At 47.8% G+C, this 18,085-nt stretch overlaps 2 protein-coding genes across 2 annotated transcripts in view; one reads left to right on the forward strand and one right to left on the reverse strand.

Annotated features, from left to right (window-relative positions):
* LOC134984215 (oocyte zinc finger protein XlCOF7.1-like) overlaps positions 1-18,085 on the forward strand; it is a 194,752-nt gene that overhangs the window by 101,636 nt on the left and 75,031 nt on the right. The gene's annotated exons all lie outside the window — the stretch shown is intronic.
* LOC134984218 (oocyte zinc finger protein XlCOF7.1-like) overlaps positions 10,520-18,085 on the reverse strand; it is a 46,428-nt gene continuing 38,862 nt past the window's right edge. The window contains exon 7 of the mRNA XM_063949847.1: positions 10,520-12,857. Within this exon, the coding sequence (XP_063805917.1) occupies positions 11,875-12,857 (983 nt within the window). The 3' untranslated portion in view covers positions 10,520-11,874. The remainder of the gene's footprint in view (positions 12,858-18,085) is intronic.

The following is an 18,085-nucleotide window of genomic DNA, read 5'->3' on the forward strand; positions in this document are numbered from 1 at the left end:
AACTGATGCCTTACCTTCTCCCCATGCTCCAGCCACAGCCTGATAACTTCTGCTGGACTTGCTAGTATATCCGATGCAGACTCCCGCCAAAACAGCACTGTACTCATGGGTAAGCGTTGTCACGACCCGGCGGGGAATTGTTGGAGCGACTCTTTCTAAGGTACGTATAAGATGCTTTTTAGAAAGATCACTCAAGAAAAATAGACTATAGAAATAAAATAAGAAAGCTTATGGCTGCTAAAAACCAGAAGCCCTCTTGACCATGGTCTGGCTCCTGCTACACCAAACAAAAAACTGATTTGCCTGAGCCAGGAGGTGGGGACATATGGACGGGCCCACTGCATGCTGGGAGGCCAAAAGCTTTGACCGTTTGGTGCAAATCCACTGTTGCGTCATCATATCCCAATGTTATCCTGTGGATGACCTGTGGACCCTGCAGGAGAAAAAACTTGCAGCAGCTGGGATAGAGTTACATGAAATGAGGAGCTGGTTAATAAGCTGGAGGAAATCACAGGAACTATACAGCAGCTGCAGCAAATAGAGTCAAAAGTTATCATAATGCTGCTTTCATTGACCTGTCTGAGGCTGGCCGGGATGCTGATGCAAAAGGAGATCCAAGCAGGTGGTGAAGGAAACCTGCAGAGTTCCAGCCTAGATGTGGAAAGCTGTTGAGGGTAGATCTGCTGGCAGGTGACAAAGTGCCAGATGTGGCAGCTTCCAGGTACACATTGTGGATCCGGTGATGGCTGTGGTCTCTCAGGGTCCGGTCTAGGATTGGCCATCAACCATTGAAGATCAGGAACCATTGATGGTCTACCTGATAATACCTAGTTTTACCATCAAGGAAGTTACCCGCCATTGATAGTAGCTGTGACGATACAGAGTTCCAAATCACTCAGGCACAGTGGTAGATGAAAAAACAACGGTGGTTTATTGAACAGAATGGGCTATAAACAGCTCAGCACACCTCTGTAATCCAATTCCACATGACAATTCCCACCACAAACTCCTGACAGAACATCACTTCTTAGTCAGAGAGCAAAGAATCTTTCCTTTCAACTCTCTGGTTATTTCTACCAGTAGCTTCATATAGCAGGGGTGTGTGTGACATATTTGTCTAAGGATCTTACAGCATTGGAATACAATACATATTCTAATCAAGGTGATTACATCAGCCAGAGAGCAACCATGTCTGGTCAGCTCACTGTTGGACAATAGGGAGTAAACAAAAAGGGGCAATGGTACCTTATATGACTCACCCTTTGAGTGTCCACTGTGGTGGTAGTAAACAATAGAAAACTAGGTCTAACATGAATACATTATCTAAAGGGTAACAGATAACGTAACACAATTGCATATATTAACAATATTAAGGTTGATTTAAACACAATATTGGGTGAGCAGTAATGGACATGTTATGGAGAATGAGGAAACAGATGAATTGAATGTATAGGGATATGGGGATAAAAAGTACATATCTGACATGAGAAATGAGGCATAGCTATATTGTCACAGACCTCTCATTTCCTCACAGTAGCCATGGGCCAGATGTTATTTCCCATCATTTACAGACTTCTGTCGCTGCACCGAGATGATAGGCTGTCAGCCAGTAGCCCTGCACCGCTCCGGCTCTTACATATAGTGTGCTGTTCCAGCTGGGAATGGGATGCCCCATCCACCTCACTGACGTGACAGGCTCAGCTGTCAGTCATGAAGCCCCACTGCACCCACTCTCTCCGTACTCATACATACATGCCTTTCTGGGAGTGTCTCATCCTGGTTGTCAGTGAGACAGTGTCTCTGGCATGTCACAATCCGGGTATCTGGACGCCATTATTTACCATTCAGATGTCTCCTGAGGCTGGCTCAGCGTTCCAGGGCCGGATCTCGCCTGCGTTGCTGATGTCCATACTGTACATCTCCCTCCTGTCACTCTAAAGCGATGTCACAAGCGGCTTCATGTTAAGTCTTAGAATGGCGTCTCCAGCCCTCCGTGGCCTCTGCCGCCGTTCCTGTTTCCAGTATACAGATTCATCAGTGTGGCGTCTCATGCCTGCCGCGGCCTCCGCTGTCATCCATGTGGTTCCAGTATGCAAGTTGTCAGTGTGGCGTCTCCTGCCCTCCTCGGCCTGCGCCGCCATTACTACTGAATCTCCACATGGTTTCTCAAACTAGCTTTCCCTCCAAGTGCTAACATGGGCGCAGCCATGTTGGTTTCTATCATATGCCTCAGTTTCCACCAATCCGCTGCTCTACTGGAATCTGCATAATTGTTCAGCCAATGCCTGCCTTGCTGCAGGTATAAATATCCTGTGCCTGAACCAGGAAATCGTCAGTGCTTTGGTTGTCAAACCTTGTTTCCAGTCTCTCTCTCCTGTGGTTGTTTTTCCAGGTTTCCAGCTCCTGTCTCCACTAAGAGACCCGCACCAGCCTACCACCTGCGGTGCAGCCTGACTCTGCAGTCCTCCGTGACTACTCCAGTTTCCAGCTACAGATCCATCTGCTTCCAGCAGAGATCAGCTTCTCTTAAAGTGCCGGTGCTTTTCCTGCAGATTTCCACAAACCACCGGTACCAGTATTTCATCGCTCCCAAGCTTCATACGATCATTTGGCTGGTACCATCCAGCATCCACTCCGTGTTAACACCTGACTGGTTCCAACCAGTACCCACAGCAGCTACTTCATCAACAGCGGACCAGCTTTCCAAGGAACATCAGCTGGTGTGTTCCTGGGCTATTCTCACTACTACAGTCGGGCCTGGTAAGGACTTTCCATCTCAAGGACAATAAGAACTGTACCTAATTCTACCAGAGCCCTGTGGCCATTGCCAACCCGTAGTACCCAGGAACTGTGATATACTTACTGTTGATTATAGTATTTATTTTACCACTGCTGTGACACATGGAGCTTGTTTAATAAATGATTATTGACTTTTACTTTGGTTGTCGTGGTCACGCCTTCGGGCAATCTTCCTACATGTAACTTACATGTCCAGGGGTCTGATTCAACCTCCCAGGTTCCACTACATCTCAGCCCCTACAACTGAGGCTTCCTCCCGTCAGCTCAGGCCCTCAGTTGTGACATGGCACAGCTGTGTAATCATGATGCGAGTGTGTATGCTTAGTGAGTACTGCTAGCAGCAAGTCTCACAGCTTAACTGCAGTGTAGCAGTGTGGTGGGTGTGGGGGGGAGAAGGGGGTTGCTACACCAATGAGTCAAGGAATGGAGTAGTTGGATGGGACTCACACAGCAGGTGGTCAAAAGCTTAAAAAGGAGTGGTTGGAAGGGGAAGGAACTGGTAGGTGTAGAAGGGATTAGTGAAGGTAAGGACTCTCAAGGAAAATTGGAGTGGGATCCCACAGGTACCAAAGTGGGTAAAGAGCAGCTTTTAGGAAGGAAATAGGTAAGACAGACCCTGTGTTTGACCCTTCTTTACCTCATGCAGGGTCGATCTTTGGACTCTCCAGTTCCTCAGGGGGCTGTGGATCCTTTTTGCCCACTACCTGGCAGTTCTGTGGCTATCTCAGGCCACAAACCTCCCAGATGCCAGGCCTCCAGATAAACATGAAATGGTCATGGAGATGGTCCTGGGCTCTGTGGAGTAGGTGGAACAAGCAAAGGAAAGTTGTGACCCTTCTGAAGGGGCAATGGTGGACATTGTGAATGGTGAAGGGAAGGTTTTTGTGGGAAAAGAGGGAGTTATGCCATATATCCCAGAAACATGGGTCCTCAGCCTATATGATGTGCCACCATTAATGTGGATTCTGTCTTGTCCGACCAAGCTTGATTTATGGGCTTTGTAATTTTTTTAAGTAGAATAAAGGCTGAGTTTTTTATTTCTGCAGTGTCCACCGTGCCATCACTTACCTGTATGCTTACACGAAACAGAATGATGGAAAATTTACACGGTTTCTTTACATCTTCTGGGGTCCACTCCGAGATTAGACATTATGGCGTAATTACTCAGACGGGAATATAAAACAGAATAAAAAATAATAAGACTTTACTTACCGATAATTCTATTTCTCGTAGTCCGTAGTGGATGCTGGGGACTCCGTAAGGACCATGGGGATTAGCGGCTCCGCAGGAGACTGGGCACATCTAAAGAAAGCTTTAGGACTACCTGGTGTGCACTGGCTCCTCCCCCTATGACCCTCCTCCAAGCCTCAGATAGGATACTGTGCCCGGACGAGCGTACACAATAAGGAAGGATTTTGATTCCCGGGTAAGACTCATACCAGCCACACCAATCACACTGTACAACCTGTGATCTGAACCCAGTTAACAGCATGATAACAGAGGAGCCTCTAGAAAAGATAGCTCACTACAGCAATAACCCAAATTTTTTGGTAACAATAACTATGTACCAGTATTGCAGACAATCCGCACTTGGGATGGGCGCCCAGCATCCACTACGGACTACGAGAAATAGAATTATCGGTAAGTAAATTCTTATTTTCTCTAACGTCCTAAGTGGATGCTGGGGACTCCGTAAGGACCATGGGGATTATACCAAAGCTCCCAAACGGGCGGGAGAGTGCGGATGACTCTGCAGCACCAAATGAGAGAACTCCAGGTCCTCCTCAGCCAGGGTATCAATTTTGTAGAATTTACAAACGTATTTGCTCCTGACCAAGTAGCTGCTCGGCAAAGTTGTAAAGCCGAGACCCCTCGGGCAGCCGCCCAAGATGAGCCCACCTTCCTTGTGGAGTGGGCATTTACAGATTTTTGGCTGTGGCAGGCCTGCCACAGAATGTGCAAGCTGACTTGTACTACAAATCCAATGAGCAATAGTCTGCTTAGAAGCAGGAGCACCCAGCTTGTTGGGTGCATACAGGATAAACAGCGAGTCAGATTTCCTGACTCCAGCCATCCTGGAAACATATATTTTCAGGGCCCTGACAACGTCTAGCAACTTGGAGTCCTCCAAGTCCCTAGTAGCCGCAGGCACCACAATAGGTTGGTTCAGGTGAACACTGAAACCACCTTAGGGAGAAACTGAGGACGAGTCCTCAATTCCGCCCTGTCCGAATGGAAAAACAGATAAGGGCTTTTACAGGATAAAGCCGCCCATTCTGACACGCGCCCGGCCCAGGCCAGGGCCAACAGCATGACCACTTTTCCTGTGAGATATTTTAACTCCACAGATTTAAGTGGGTCAAACCAATGTGACTTTTGGAACCCAAAAACTACATTGAGATGTTAAAGTGCCACTGGAGGCACAAAGGGAGGCTGTATATGCAGTACCCCCTTTTACAAACGTCTGAACTTCAGGGACTGAAGCTAGTTCTTTTTGGAAGAAAACTGACAGAGCCGAAATTTGAACCTTAATGGACCCCAATTTCAGGCCCATAGACACTCCTGTTTGCAGGAAATGTAGGAATCGACCCAGTTGAATTTCCTCCATCGGGCCTTACTGGCCTCGCACCACGCAACATATTTTCGCCAAATGCGGTGATAATGTTTTGCGGTTACATCCTTCCTGGCTTTGATCAGGATAGGGATGACTTCATCCGGAATGCCTTTTTTCCTTCAGGATCCGGCGTTCAACCGCCATGCCGTCAAACGCAGCCGCGGTAAGTCTTGGAACAGACAGGGTCCTTGCTGGAGCAGGTCCCTTCTAAGAGGTAGAGGCCACGGATCCTCCGTGAGCATCTCTTGAAGTTCCGGTTACCAAGTCCTTCTTGGCCAATCCGGCGCCACGAATATAGTGCTTACTCTTCTCCATCTTATCAATCTCAGTACCTTGGGTATGAGAGGCAGAGGAGGGAACACATACACTGACTGGTACACCCACGGTGTTACCAGAGCGTCTACAGCTATTGCCTGAGGGTCCCTTGACCTGGCGCAATACCTGTCGAGTTTTTCCCAACGGTTTATAATCATGTGGAAGACTTCTGGGTGAAGTCCCCACTCTCCCGGGTGGAGGTCGTGCTGAGGAAATCTGCTTCCCAGTTGTCCACTCCCGGAATGAATACTGCTGACAGTGCTATCACATGATTTTCCGCCCAGCGAAGAATCCTTGCAGCTTCTGCCATTGCCCTCCTGCTTCTTGTGCCACCCTGTCTGTTTACGTGGGTGACTGCCGTGATGTTGTCCGACTGGATCAACACCGGCTGACCTTGAAGCAGAGGTCTTGCTAATGTTATGATTCCAGTACTTCTGACCAGAGGAGATCTTATGACAAAGGCCAGAGTACTGGAAGGGAATGCTGGTTACGGGAGCAGGAAAGCCTAGTAACCCCTGGCGCCCTAACTCCGTTGTCTCGCCCGTGTTATCAGAAATCCCCTGCGAGACTATGGTTGCTTGAGCCCATGGCAGCCGCGTTTGAAGGGCGGATTATGTCTGCCCAACTCCGATGCCCCCTCAGGTCTTAATGGGAGACAAAGGGAAATCCGAGACAGGGTGATAACAAGGGACCCTCTGACTAAACAACCAGGCCAGGGGCTACAAGCTAACTAAACTTAAACCAGAAGTATGTGCGGACAAACCGCCAGGGAAAAGGACAACCAAAATCCACTAGTCCGTTACTCCTACCCAGCACCGCTGGATACCAGAGTGGATTTGTGGGAGCGGAATCCTCCGCAAAAGCTCCGAAACACAATATAACAAATAATAAATGGTAAGCGGTCAAGCCGCAACACACGGCTACGCCGCGACTCACGAACACCACAGGATGTTAAAAGGTGCTCGGTCAGGACTCCAGGAACAGATGACAACTTCCGAGTACTTGGACCACTGAGGACAGGAACGACCGGATAGAGCAGGACTGGAACACTCTCTGCAACAGATACAGCAAACAGGAAGCTATTACCGGCGTCTGTGAGAAGCCCAGGAAGTGTTCTTAACAGAGAGTCCTCCAATCAGCTGTTTGGAGGTTGATTGGATTAAATACCATGCAGCTGCCAAGCTGCATGGCCAGGGAAACAGATCAGTGATTAATTACAATAGAACCTAGCAACGGGGAACGCAGTCCGCAAGTGGCGTCCCCGTTGCTAAGGTCCGTGTGGCTCCGTGCGCCCGGCGTCTAGCGTTGCCAGGGAGCCGGCGGCTGTCCGCATACGGCGTCCCTGGTTGCTAGGCGCCGGGCCGCACTGACGAGCGGACCCTCGGCGCCTAACAGCTAAGCTTAGAGCATTGTAAATGGCCCTTAGCTTCAGGATATTTATGTGAAGTGATGTCTCCAGGCTTGACCATAAGCCCTGGATATTCCTTCCCTGTGTGACTGCTCCCCAGCCTCGCAGGCTGGCATCCGTGGTCACCAGGACCCAGTCCTGAATGCCGAATCTGCGGCCCTCTAGAAGATGAGCACTCTGCAACCACCACAGGAGGGATACCCTTGTCCTTGGTGACAGGGTTATCCGCTGATGCATCTGAAGATGCGACCCGGACCATTTGTCCAATAGGTCCCACTGGAAAGTTCTTGCGTGGAATCTGCCGAATGGGATTGCTTCGTAGGAAGCCACCATTTTTACCCAGAACCCTTGTGCATTGATGCACTGAGACTTGGCTCGGTTTTAGGAGGTTCCTGACTAGCTCGGATAACTCCCTGGCTTTCTCTTCCGGGAGAAAACACCTTTTTTTCTGGACTGTGTCCAGGATCATCCCTAGGAACAGAAGACAAGTCGTCGGAACCAGCTGCGATTTTGGAATATTGAGAATCCAATCGTGCTGCCGCAACACTACCGGAGATAGTGCTACACCGACCTCCAACTGTTCCCTGGATCTTACCCTTATCAGGGAATCGTCCAAGTAAGGGATAACTAAAATTCCCTTCCTTCGAAGGAATATCATCATTTCGGCCATTACCTTGGTAAAGACCCGGGGTGCCGTGGACCATCCATACGGCAGCGTCTGAACTGATAGTGACAGTTCTGTACCATCAACCTGAGGTACCCTTGGTGAGAAGGGTACATTTTGACATGAAGGTAAGCATCCTTGATGTCCCGAGACATCATGTAGTCCCCTTCTTCCAGGTTCGCAATCACTGCTCTGAGTGACTCAATCTTGAATTTGAACCTCTGTATGTAAGTGTTCAAAGATTTTAGATTTAGAATCGGTCTCACCGAGCCGTCTGGCTTCGGTACCACAACAGTGTGGAATAATACCCCGTTCCCTGTTGCAGGAGGGGTACCTTGATTATCACCTGCTGGGAATACAGCTTGTGAATGGCTTCCAAAACTGTCTCCGTGTCAGAAGGAGACATCGGTAAAGCAGACTTTAGGAAACGGCGAGGGGGAGACGTCTCGAATTGTAATTTGTACCCCCGAGATATCACCTGAAGGATCCAGGGGTCTACTTGCGAGTGAGCCCACTGCGCGCTGAAATTCATTGAGACGGGCCCCCCACCGTGCCTGATTCTGCTTGTAAAGCCCCAGCGTCATACTGAGGGCTTGGCAGAGGCGGGAGAGGGTTTCTGTTCCTGGGAACTGGCTGATTTCTGCAGCCTTTTTCCTCTCCCTCTGTCACGGGGAAGAAAAGGAACCTTTTGCCCCTTGTCCACGAAAAGACTGTGCCTGATAATACGGCGTCCTCTCATGTTGAGAGGCGACCTGGGGTACAAACGTGGATTTCCCAGCTGTTGCCGTGGCCACCAGGTCTGAAAGACCGACCCCAACTAACTCCTCCCCTTAATAAGGCAATACTTCCAAATGCCATTTGGAATACGCATCACCTGACCACTGACGTGTCCATAACCCTCTACTGGTAGAAATGGACAACGCACTTAGACTTGATGCCAGTCGGCAAATATTCCGCTGTGCATCACGCATATATAGAAATGCATCTTTTAAATGCTCTATAGGCAAAAATATACTGTCCCTATCTAGGGTATCAATATTTTCAGTCAGGGAATCCGACCACGCCAACCCAGCACTGCACATCCAGGCTGAGGCTATTGCTGGTCGCAGTATAACACCAGTATGTGTGTAAATACATTTTAGGATACCCTCCTGCTTTCTATCAGCAGGATCCTTAAGGGCGGCCATCTCAGGAGAGGGTAGAGCCCTTACAAGCGTGTGAGCGCTTTATCCCCCCTAGGGGGTGTTTCCCAACGCACCCTAACCTCTGGCGGGAAAGGATATAATGCCAATAACATTTTAGAAATTATCAGTTGTTATCGGGGGAAAACCACGCATTCACACACCTCATTTAATTTCTCAGATTCAGGAAAACTACAGGTAGTTTTTCCTCACCGAACATAATACCCCTTTTTGGTGGTACTCGTATTATCAGAAATGTGTAAAACATTTTTCATTGCCTCAATCATGTAACGTGTGGCCCTACTGGAAGTCACATTTGTCTCTTCACCGTCGACACTGGAGTCAGTATCCGTGTCGGCGTCTATATCTGCCATCTGAGGTAACGGGCGCTTTAGAGCCCCTGACGGCCTATGAGACGTCTGGACAGGCACAAGCTGAGTAGCCGGCTGTCTCATGTCAACCACTGTCTTTTATACAGAGCTGACACTGTCACGTATTCCTTCCAACAGTTCATCCACTCAGGTGTCGACCCCCTAGGGGGTGACATCACTATTACAGGCAATCTGCTCCGTCTCCACATCATTTTTCTCCTCATACATGTCGACACAAACGTACCGACACACAGCACACACACAGGGAATGCTCTGATAGAGGACAGGACCCCACTAGCCCTTTGGGGAGACAGAGGGAGAGTTTGCCAGCACACACCAGAGCGCTATATATATACAGGGATAACCTTATATAAGTGTTTTTCCCCTTATAGCTGCTGTATTGTTAATACTGCGCCTAATTAGTGCCCCCCTCTCTTTTTTAACCCTTTCTGTAGTGTAGTGACTGCAGGGGAGAGCCAGGGGAGCTTCCCTCCAACTGAGCTGTGAGGGAAAATGGTGCCAGTGTGCTGAGGAGATAGGCTCCACCCCTTTTTCGCAGACTTTTCTCCTGCTTTTTTTATGGATTCTGGCAGGGGTTAAAATTCATCCATATAGCCCTGGGGGCTATATGTGATGTATTTTCGCCAGCCAAGGTGTTTTTATTGCTGCTCAGGGCGCCCCCCCCTAGCGCCCTGCACCCTCAGTGACCGAAGTGTGAAGTGTGCTGAGGAGCAATGGCGCACAGCTGCAGTGCTGTGCGCTACCTTGGTGAAGACAGGATGTCATCTGCCGCCGATTTTCCGGACCTCTTCTTGCTTCTGGCTCTGTAAGGGGGCCGGCGGCGCGGCTCTGGGACCCATCCAGGCTGGGCCTGTGATCGTCCCTCTGGAGCTAATGTCCAGTAGCCTAAGAAGCCCAATCCACTCTGCACGCAGGTGAGTTCGCTTCTTCTCCCCTTAGTCCCTCGATGCAGTGAGCCTGTTGCCAGCAGGTCTCACTGAAAATAACAAACCTAAACTAAAACTTTCACTAAGAAGCTCAGGAGAGCCCCTAGTGTGCACCCTTCTCGTTCGGGCACAGAGATCTAACTGAGGCTTGGAGGAGGGTCATAGGGGGAGGAGCCAGTGCACACCAGGTAGTCCTAAAGCTTTCTTTAGATGTGCCCAGTCTCCTGCGGAGCCGCTAATCCCCATGGTCCTTACGGAGTCCCCAGCATCCACTGAGGACGTTAGAGAAAAAAGCTTTAATGTAATAATTAGATGCAAACAAAAGCTTTTATTATGAAACACAGGGGAGTCTCCGCACCATATAGATGTAACATACAACAAACCACCGCAGATGGAACCCGGGTGACTCTAATGCACATGGTAATGTACAGGGTATATATGGACAGGATCTTGTATCAGAAAACACTCAGCACTCCTTATCAAGATGAGTGTCTGCAACAAGTTAGGCAAACTAGAAGTGAAAACACGTTCCAATGGCCGCCATATTGTCGTGCAGCAATACAGACTGTGGAAACTGGTATTAGACATTCACATTTACACAAAGCACAAGATACAAAATAAACAGCAGAAAAAAGACCTAAGCATTTGGGATGTATTATTTAGGAAGTAAATAGAGGTACATTAATGAAAAGCGTGAGTAACAGTCATCAGTCTGCTTGTGAAGGTCTCTAGAGTGGAGGCCTCTTGGACTGTGCAAGGCAGTGAGTTCCATGGTCAGGGCTGCAAAGCTAAAAGTTCAACCCATAAATGAATGACAGGAGATTCTTGGTACTGCTGGTAACAGTCCTTCATCTGTAGAAGCCAGCAAGCAGGGCAGTAAGGAGGCAGAAGCTGCTTCTAGTACCTTGGACCATGTAATGTTGGGCTGGGAAGGTCAGTTAGCCAATTATGAAATAGATTTGTCATCTTACAGGCAGCCAGTGAAGGGAGTAGAGAATGGGTGTTATGTGGCAGGAATGAGCTTGTTAGGTAACAGCTTGGCTGCTGCATTCTGTACTAGCTGCAAGCTCTGTAATTCTTTTGCTGGGTGACCCAGGTAGATGGCATTGCAGTAGTCTATGAACTTCTGAGGGAATCAAGTGCCTGATTCTGGCTATGGTCCACAGATGGAAGAATGAGGATTTGTATGTGGCAGATACCTGATGTCTGTGTCAGCCACATACCAGGACATCACAAAGATTCAGCACATGTTCAGTATTTTGCAATTCTGAACACCAAAGCATAAATCCAGATGGTTGGTAAAGCTGTAGTCTTGTCCTTTGTTGGTGAGCTTCTATTATGTTTCACAAAGACTGAGTCACAGCCAACTGGCATCATCCACCCCTGGCGCTCAGCTAGACAACCATTTAGGATTGGTATTAGGTTCTCAGTACATGGAGCAAAAAGCAGGTCATCTGCATATCAGTGATAGACCAGGCCATGACGTCTGATTATATCACCCAGTGGTAGCATGTATATTTTATAAAGCATAGGAGATAGGATTCACCCTTGAGAAACATTGCATGATAGTGATAATTATACTCCAGAAGATGTAAATGGTTCCGTATTTGGGTAATGTCTAATATGTTCAACAAGAGCAGATTTATTTCTCTCACAGCATGAAAATGGCTTCTCACCTGTGTGACTTCTCTGATGTGTAACAAGATTTGATTTATATGCAAAACATTTCCCACACTCAGAACAGGAAAACGGCTTCTCACCTGTGTGACTCCTCTGATGTCTAACAATATGTGATGTCGATGAAAAACATTTCCCACACTCAGAACAGGAAAATGGCTTCTCACCTGTGTGACTTCTCTGATGTATACCAAGATGTGATTTGCGTGCAAAACATTTCCCACACTCAGAACAGGAAAATGGCTTCTCACCTGTGTGATTTATCTGATGTATAACTAAACGTGATTTGCGTGCAAAACATTTCCCACACTCAGAACAGGAATACGGCTTCTCACCTGTGTGACTTCTCTGATGTATAACAAAATATGATTTGCATGCAAAACATTTCCCACACTCAGAACAGGAAAATGGCATCTCACCTGTGTGATTTCTCTGATGTACAACTAAATGTGATTTGTGTGCAAAACATTTCCCACACTCAGAACAGGAATACGGCTTCTCACCTGCGTGACTTCTCTGATGTGTAACAAAAGCTGATTTATATGCGAAACATTTCCCACACTCAGAACATGGAAATGGCCTCTCACCTGCCTTAGCTGGCTGATGAGTAATAAGGTTTGTGTTCTGTGTAAAACATTTGGCATCTATATAACAAGGAAACACTGTATCTACTGTCAGAGCTGTAACAGATGCACCAATATCAGAGTGATCAGGAGAACATTTCCCAGAATCAGAGGGATCATCTGATAGAGCTGGATGAATAATTGGGGTAATGGGGTTAGCTCCTGGAGAATCCAGTCTACGGTCATTATCCGTTATTTCAGAATCCAGGGATAACATTAGATGTCCTTCTGAGATATTCCTGCTTGTGTGTCCATCTCCTGGAAATAAAATACATTAATATATAAAATGAGTAGACAAGACTCAGGGTGTTACAGGATACAATATATAATTCTATAACAGACATTTTTACCTGTAATCATTGCTTTTATGTTTATTAAAAAACAAAAAACGGCTAGGATGCTTAGACTGGAGCTTGATCAACACTGAATGCTCATGTGGGATTACTAGAGGGGACGTGGACGCTCCTGTGGGATCACTAGAGGTGACGTGGACGCTCACGTGGAATTACTAGAGGTGACGTGGACGCTCACGTGGAATTACTAGAGGTTACACGGACGCTCACGTGGAATTACTAGAGGTTACACGGACGCTCACGTGGAATTACTAGAGGTTACACGGACGCTCACGTGGAATTACTAGAGGTTACACGGGCGCTCACGTGGGATTACTAGAGGTGACACGGACGCTCACGTGGGATTACTAGAGGTGACACGGGCGCTCACGTGGGATTACTAGAGGTGACACGGGTGCTCACGTGGGATTACTAGAGGTGACACGGACGCTCACGTGGGATTACTAGAGGAGACAGGGACGCTCACGTGGGATTACTAGAGGAAACAGGGACGCTCACGTGGGATTACTAGAGGAGACAAGGACGCTCACGTGGGATTACTAGAGGAGACAAGGACGCTCACGTGGGATTACTAGAGGTGACACGGACGCTCACGTGGGATCACCAGAGGTGACGTGGATGCTCACGTGGAATTACTAGAGGTGACGTGGATGCTCACGTGGGATTACTAGAGGAGACATGGACGCTCACGTGGGATTACTAGAGGAGACATGGACGCTCACGTGGGATTACTAGAGGTGACACGGACGCTCACGTGGGATTACTAGAGGAGACATGGACGCTCACGTGGGATTACTAGAGGAGACATGGACGCTCACGTGGGATTACTAGAGGTGACACGGACGCTCATGTGGGATCACTAGAGGTGACACGGATGCTCATGTGGGATCACTAGAGGTGACACGGATGCTCAAGTGGGATCACTAGAGGTGACACGGACGCTCATGTGGGATCACTAGAGGTGACATGGACGCTCATGTGGGGTTACTAGAGGTGACATGGACGCTCATGTGGGGTTACTAGAGTTGACATGGACGCTAACGTGGGATTACTAGAGGTGACATGGACATTCATGTGGGATTACTAGAGGTGACATGGACACTCATGTGGGATTAGTAGAGGTGACATGGACGCTCATGTGGGATTACTAGAGGTGACATGGACGCTCATGTGGGATTAGTAGAGGTGACATGGACGCTCATGTGGATTACTAGAGGTGACATAGACGCTCATGTGGGATTACTAGAGGTGACATGGACGCTCATGTGGGATTACTAGAGGTGACATGGGCGCTCATGTGGGATTACTAGAGGTGACATGGGCACTCATGTGGGATTACTAGAGGTGACACGGACGCTCATGTGGGATTACTAGAGGTGACACGGACGCACATGTGGGATTACTAGAGGTGACACGGACGCTCATGTGGGATTACTAAAGGTGACATGGACGCTCACGTGGGATTACTGGAGGTGACATGGGCTTTGCAATAATAAAACAGCAAAGAAGAGAAAGTGCTGTCCTGTTTGCGCACTAATAAATAATATATAACCTTTATTAAGTACAGTAAAGTATGTAAGATAAATCAGTGATATATAAAACACAAAGGTAAATGTATAAAGGTGAATAAAGTAATCAAAAGACAATTGTATTTGTTGTTAAACATCGGCATGTATATTATATTGGGGGATAATTGATTCAGTGCTGGTAATCCTGTTCAGTAAGAATATATTAATATATTACACCCATACGAGGATGGGATAAATTACACATTTAATAATATTGTGGCAGAGTTTCCTCCAGCGGTAATCTCAATGTAACATCATACTGTATGTATAAACATTTTATGGGGGGGGATTCAGTTCATCGCAAAAACTCCCTAACCAATTAGCCGCAAAAAGTTATTGGTGATAATTCTCCATAGGTTTTTTATTTTGCTCACAAATGTCTGCAGTGCAGTGTTAGGAGGAACTCATTTAAATAAGATTTTAAACCTACCGGTAAATCTATTTGTCCTAGTCCGTAGAGGATGCTGGGCACTCCGTAAGGACCATGGGGTATAGACGGGCTCCGCAGGAGACATGGGCACCTAAAAATAACTTTTCCTATGGGTGTGCACTGGCTCCTCCATTTATGCCCCTCCTCCAGACCTCAGTTAGAGAACTGTGCCCAGAGGGGATGGACACTACAAGGCAGGATTTAAAAATCCAAGGGCAAGATTCATACCAGCCCACACCAATCATACCATGTAACCTGGATCATACATAACCAGTTAACCGTATGAACAACAACAGTGACGGTCCAAAACCGACTCCAACTGTAACATAACCCTTACGGAAGCAACAACTATATACAAGTCTTGCAGAGTTTCCGCACTGGGACGAGCGCCCAGCATCCTTGCTAAAAAGTCCGGACCATTCCCTACTACATTCCAGCAAAAGATCCATACCGGAAGGTGTCTGTTATTTGGCTGAGCTGTTGAACTTTGTCCACCGCACTGCATGAGGAGCTCACCATTTACCACCTTGGAGCAACATATCCTCTAGCGGTAAAAGCCACAATTTTGGATATATACACCTCCTAAATCTGTAGTTGCTGGACATATTAACTATTGGTGGAACAAATCTGGAACGGACTTTCCTAATTCAATACCACCTATATTCCTGGCCTATGGGTAACCCTGGTTTTATTTATTCTACCATGTGTACTTTTTAATGTCATTATTTGGAACTACCATTGATGGTTTATATTCCCATATTAAATACATTTATTTTTAACTAAACATTGAATTATCAGATATTGTTGTTGTTTTATGTAATAATCTAGCGCAGCCTCAGTTGCTTTTTTTGTATATCAAAATAGGTCTGACCGAACCGTCCGGTTTCGGGACCACAAAGAGGGTCGAGTAGTAGCCTCTTCCCTGCTGGTTCAAGGGAACCCTGATAATTACTTGCTGTAGACCCAGTGTTTGAATTGCAGCTAACACTACATTCCGTTCTGGTGTAGAAGCTGGTAATGCCGACTTAAAAAATCGGCGCGGGGGCACCTCTTCGAATTCCAGTTTGTAACCCTGGGAAACTATTTCCAACACCCAAGGATTCAGGTCTGAGATGACCCAGGCCTGGCTGAAAAGTCGAAGACGTGCCCCCACCTGTGCAGACTCCCTCAGGGGAGCCCCAGCGCCATGCTGAGGGTTTTGCAGTAGCCGGGGAGGACTTTTGTTCCTGGGCACCGGTCGACCATTGGGAATAGACGGGCTCCGCAGGAGACTGGGCACTCTAAATAAAGATTAGGTACTATCTGGTGTGCACTGGCTCCTCCCTCTATGCCCCTCCTCCAGACCTCAGTTAAGGAAACTGTGCCCGGAAGAGCTGACAGTACAAGGAAAGGATTTCTGGAATCCAGGTTAAGACTCATACCAGCCACACCAATCACACCGTATAACTTGTGATAACCATACCCAGTTAACAGCATGAACAACAAACGAGCATCACTCAACGGATGCCACATAACATAACCCTTTAGTAAGCAATAACTATATACACGTATTGCAGAAAGTCCGCACTTGGGACGGGCGCACAGCATCCACTACGGACTACGAGAAATAGATTTACCGGTGAGTACAATCTTATTTTCTCTAACGTCCTAGTGGATGCTGGGGACTCCGTAAGGACCATGGGGATTATACCAAAGCTCCCAAACGGGCGGGAGAGTGCGGATGACTCTGCAGCACCGACTGGGCAAACACAAGGTCCTCCTCAGCCAGAGTATCAAACTTGTAGAATTGTGCAAATGTGTTTGAACCCGACCAAGTAGCAGCTCGGCAAAGCTGTAATGCCGAGACCCCTCGGGCAGCCACCCAAGAAGAGCCCACCTTCCTTGTGGAATGGCCTTTCACTGATTTTGGATGCGGCAATCCAGTCGCAGAATAAGCCTGCTGAATCGTGTTACAGATCCAGCGAGCAATAGTTTGCTTTGAAGCAGGAGCACCTAGCTTGTTGGATGCATACAGGATAAACAGTGAGTCAGTCTTCCTGACTCCAGCCATTCTGGTTACATAAATCTTCAAAGCCCAGACTACGTCAAGTAACTTGGAATCCTCCAAGTCACGAGTAGCCGCAGGCACCACAATAGGTTAGTTCAAATGAAAAGATGACACCACCTTTGGCTGAAATTGCGGACGAGTCCGCAATTCTGCCCTGTCCATATGGAAAACCAGATAGGGGCTTTTACATGACAAAGCCGCCAATTCTGACACACGCCTAGCCGAAGCTAAGGCCAACAGCATGACCACTTTCCACATGAGATACTTTAGCTCCACGGTTTTAAGTGGCTCAAACCAGTGGGATTTCAGGAAACCCAACACCACGTTAAGATCCCAAGGTGCCACTGGTGGCACAAAAGGGGGCTAAATATGCAGCACTCCCTTAACAAACGTCTGAACCTCAGGCAGTGAAGCCAGTTCTTTTTGAAAGATAATGGATAGGGCCAAAATCTGGACCTTTATGGACCCTAATTTTAGGCCCATAGACACTCCTGACTGTAGGAAGTGCAGGAACCGGCCGAGCTGGAATTCCTCTGTAGGGGCCTTCCTGGCCTCACACCAAGTAACATATTTTCGCCATATACGGTGATAATGCTTTGCTGTCACGTCCTTCCTAGCCTTTATCAGCGTAGGAATAACTTCTCCAGAATGCCTTTTTCCGCTAGGATCCGGTGTTCAACCGCCATGCCGTCAAACGCAGCCGCGGTAAGTCTTGGAACAGACAGGGCCCCTGTTGCAACAGGTCCTGTCTGAGAGGCAGAGGCCATGGGTCCTCTGTGAGCATTTCTTGCAGTTCCGGGTACCAAGTCCTTCTTGGTCAATCCGGAACAATGAGTATTGTTCTCACTCCTCTTTCTTACAATTCTCAGCACCTTTGGTATGAGAGGAAAAGGAGGAAACGCATAGAACGACTGGAACACCCACGGTGTTACTAGTGCGTCCACAGCTATCGCCTGAGGGTCCCTTGACCTGGCGCAATACCTTTTTAGCTTTTTGTTGAGGCGGGACGCCATCATGTCCACCTGTGGCAGTTCCCATCGATTTACAATCTGCGTGAAGACTTCTTGATGAAGTCCCCACTCTCCCGG

This window comes from Pseudophryne corroboree, assembly GCF_028390025.1.
Source record: "Pseudophryne corroboree isolate aPseCor3 chromosome 3 unlocalized genomic scaffold, aPseCor3.hap2 SUPER_3_unloc_40, whole genome shotgun sequence".
Taxonomy (NCBI): domain Eukaryota; kingdom Metazoa; phylum Chordata; class Amphibia; order Anura; family Myobatrachidae; genus Pseudophryne; species Pseudophryne corroboree.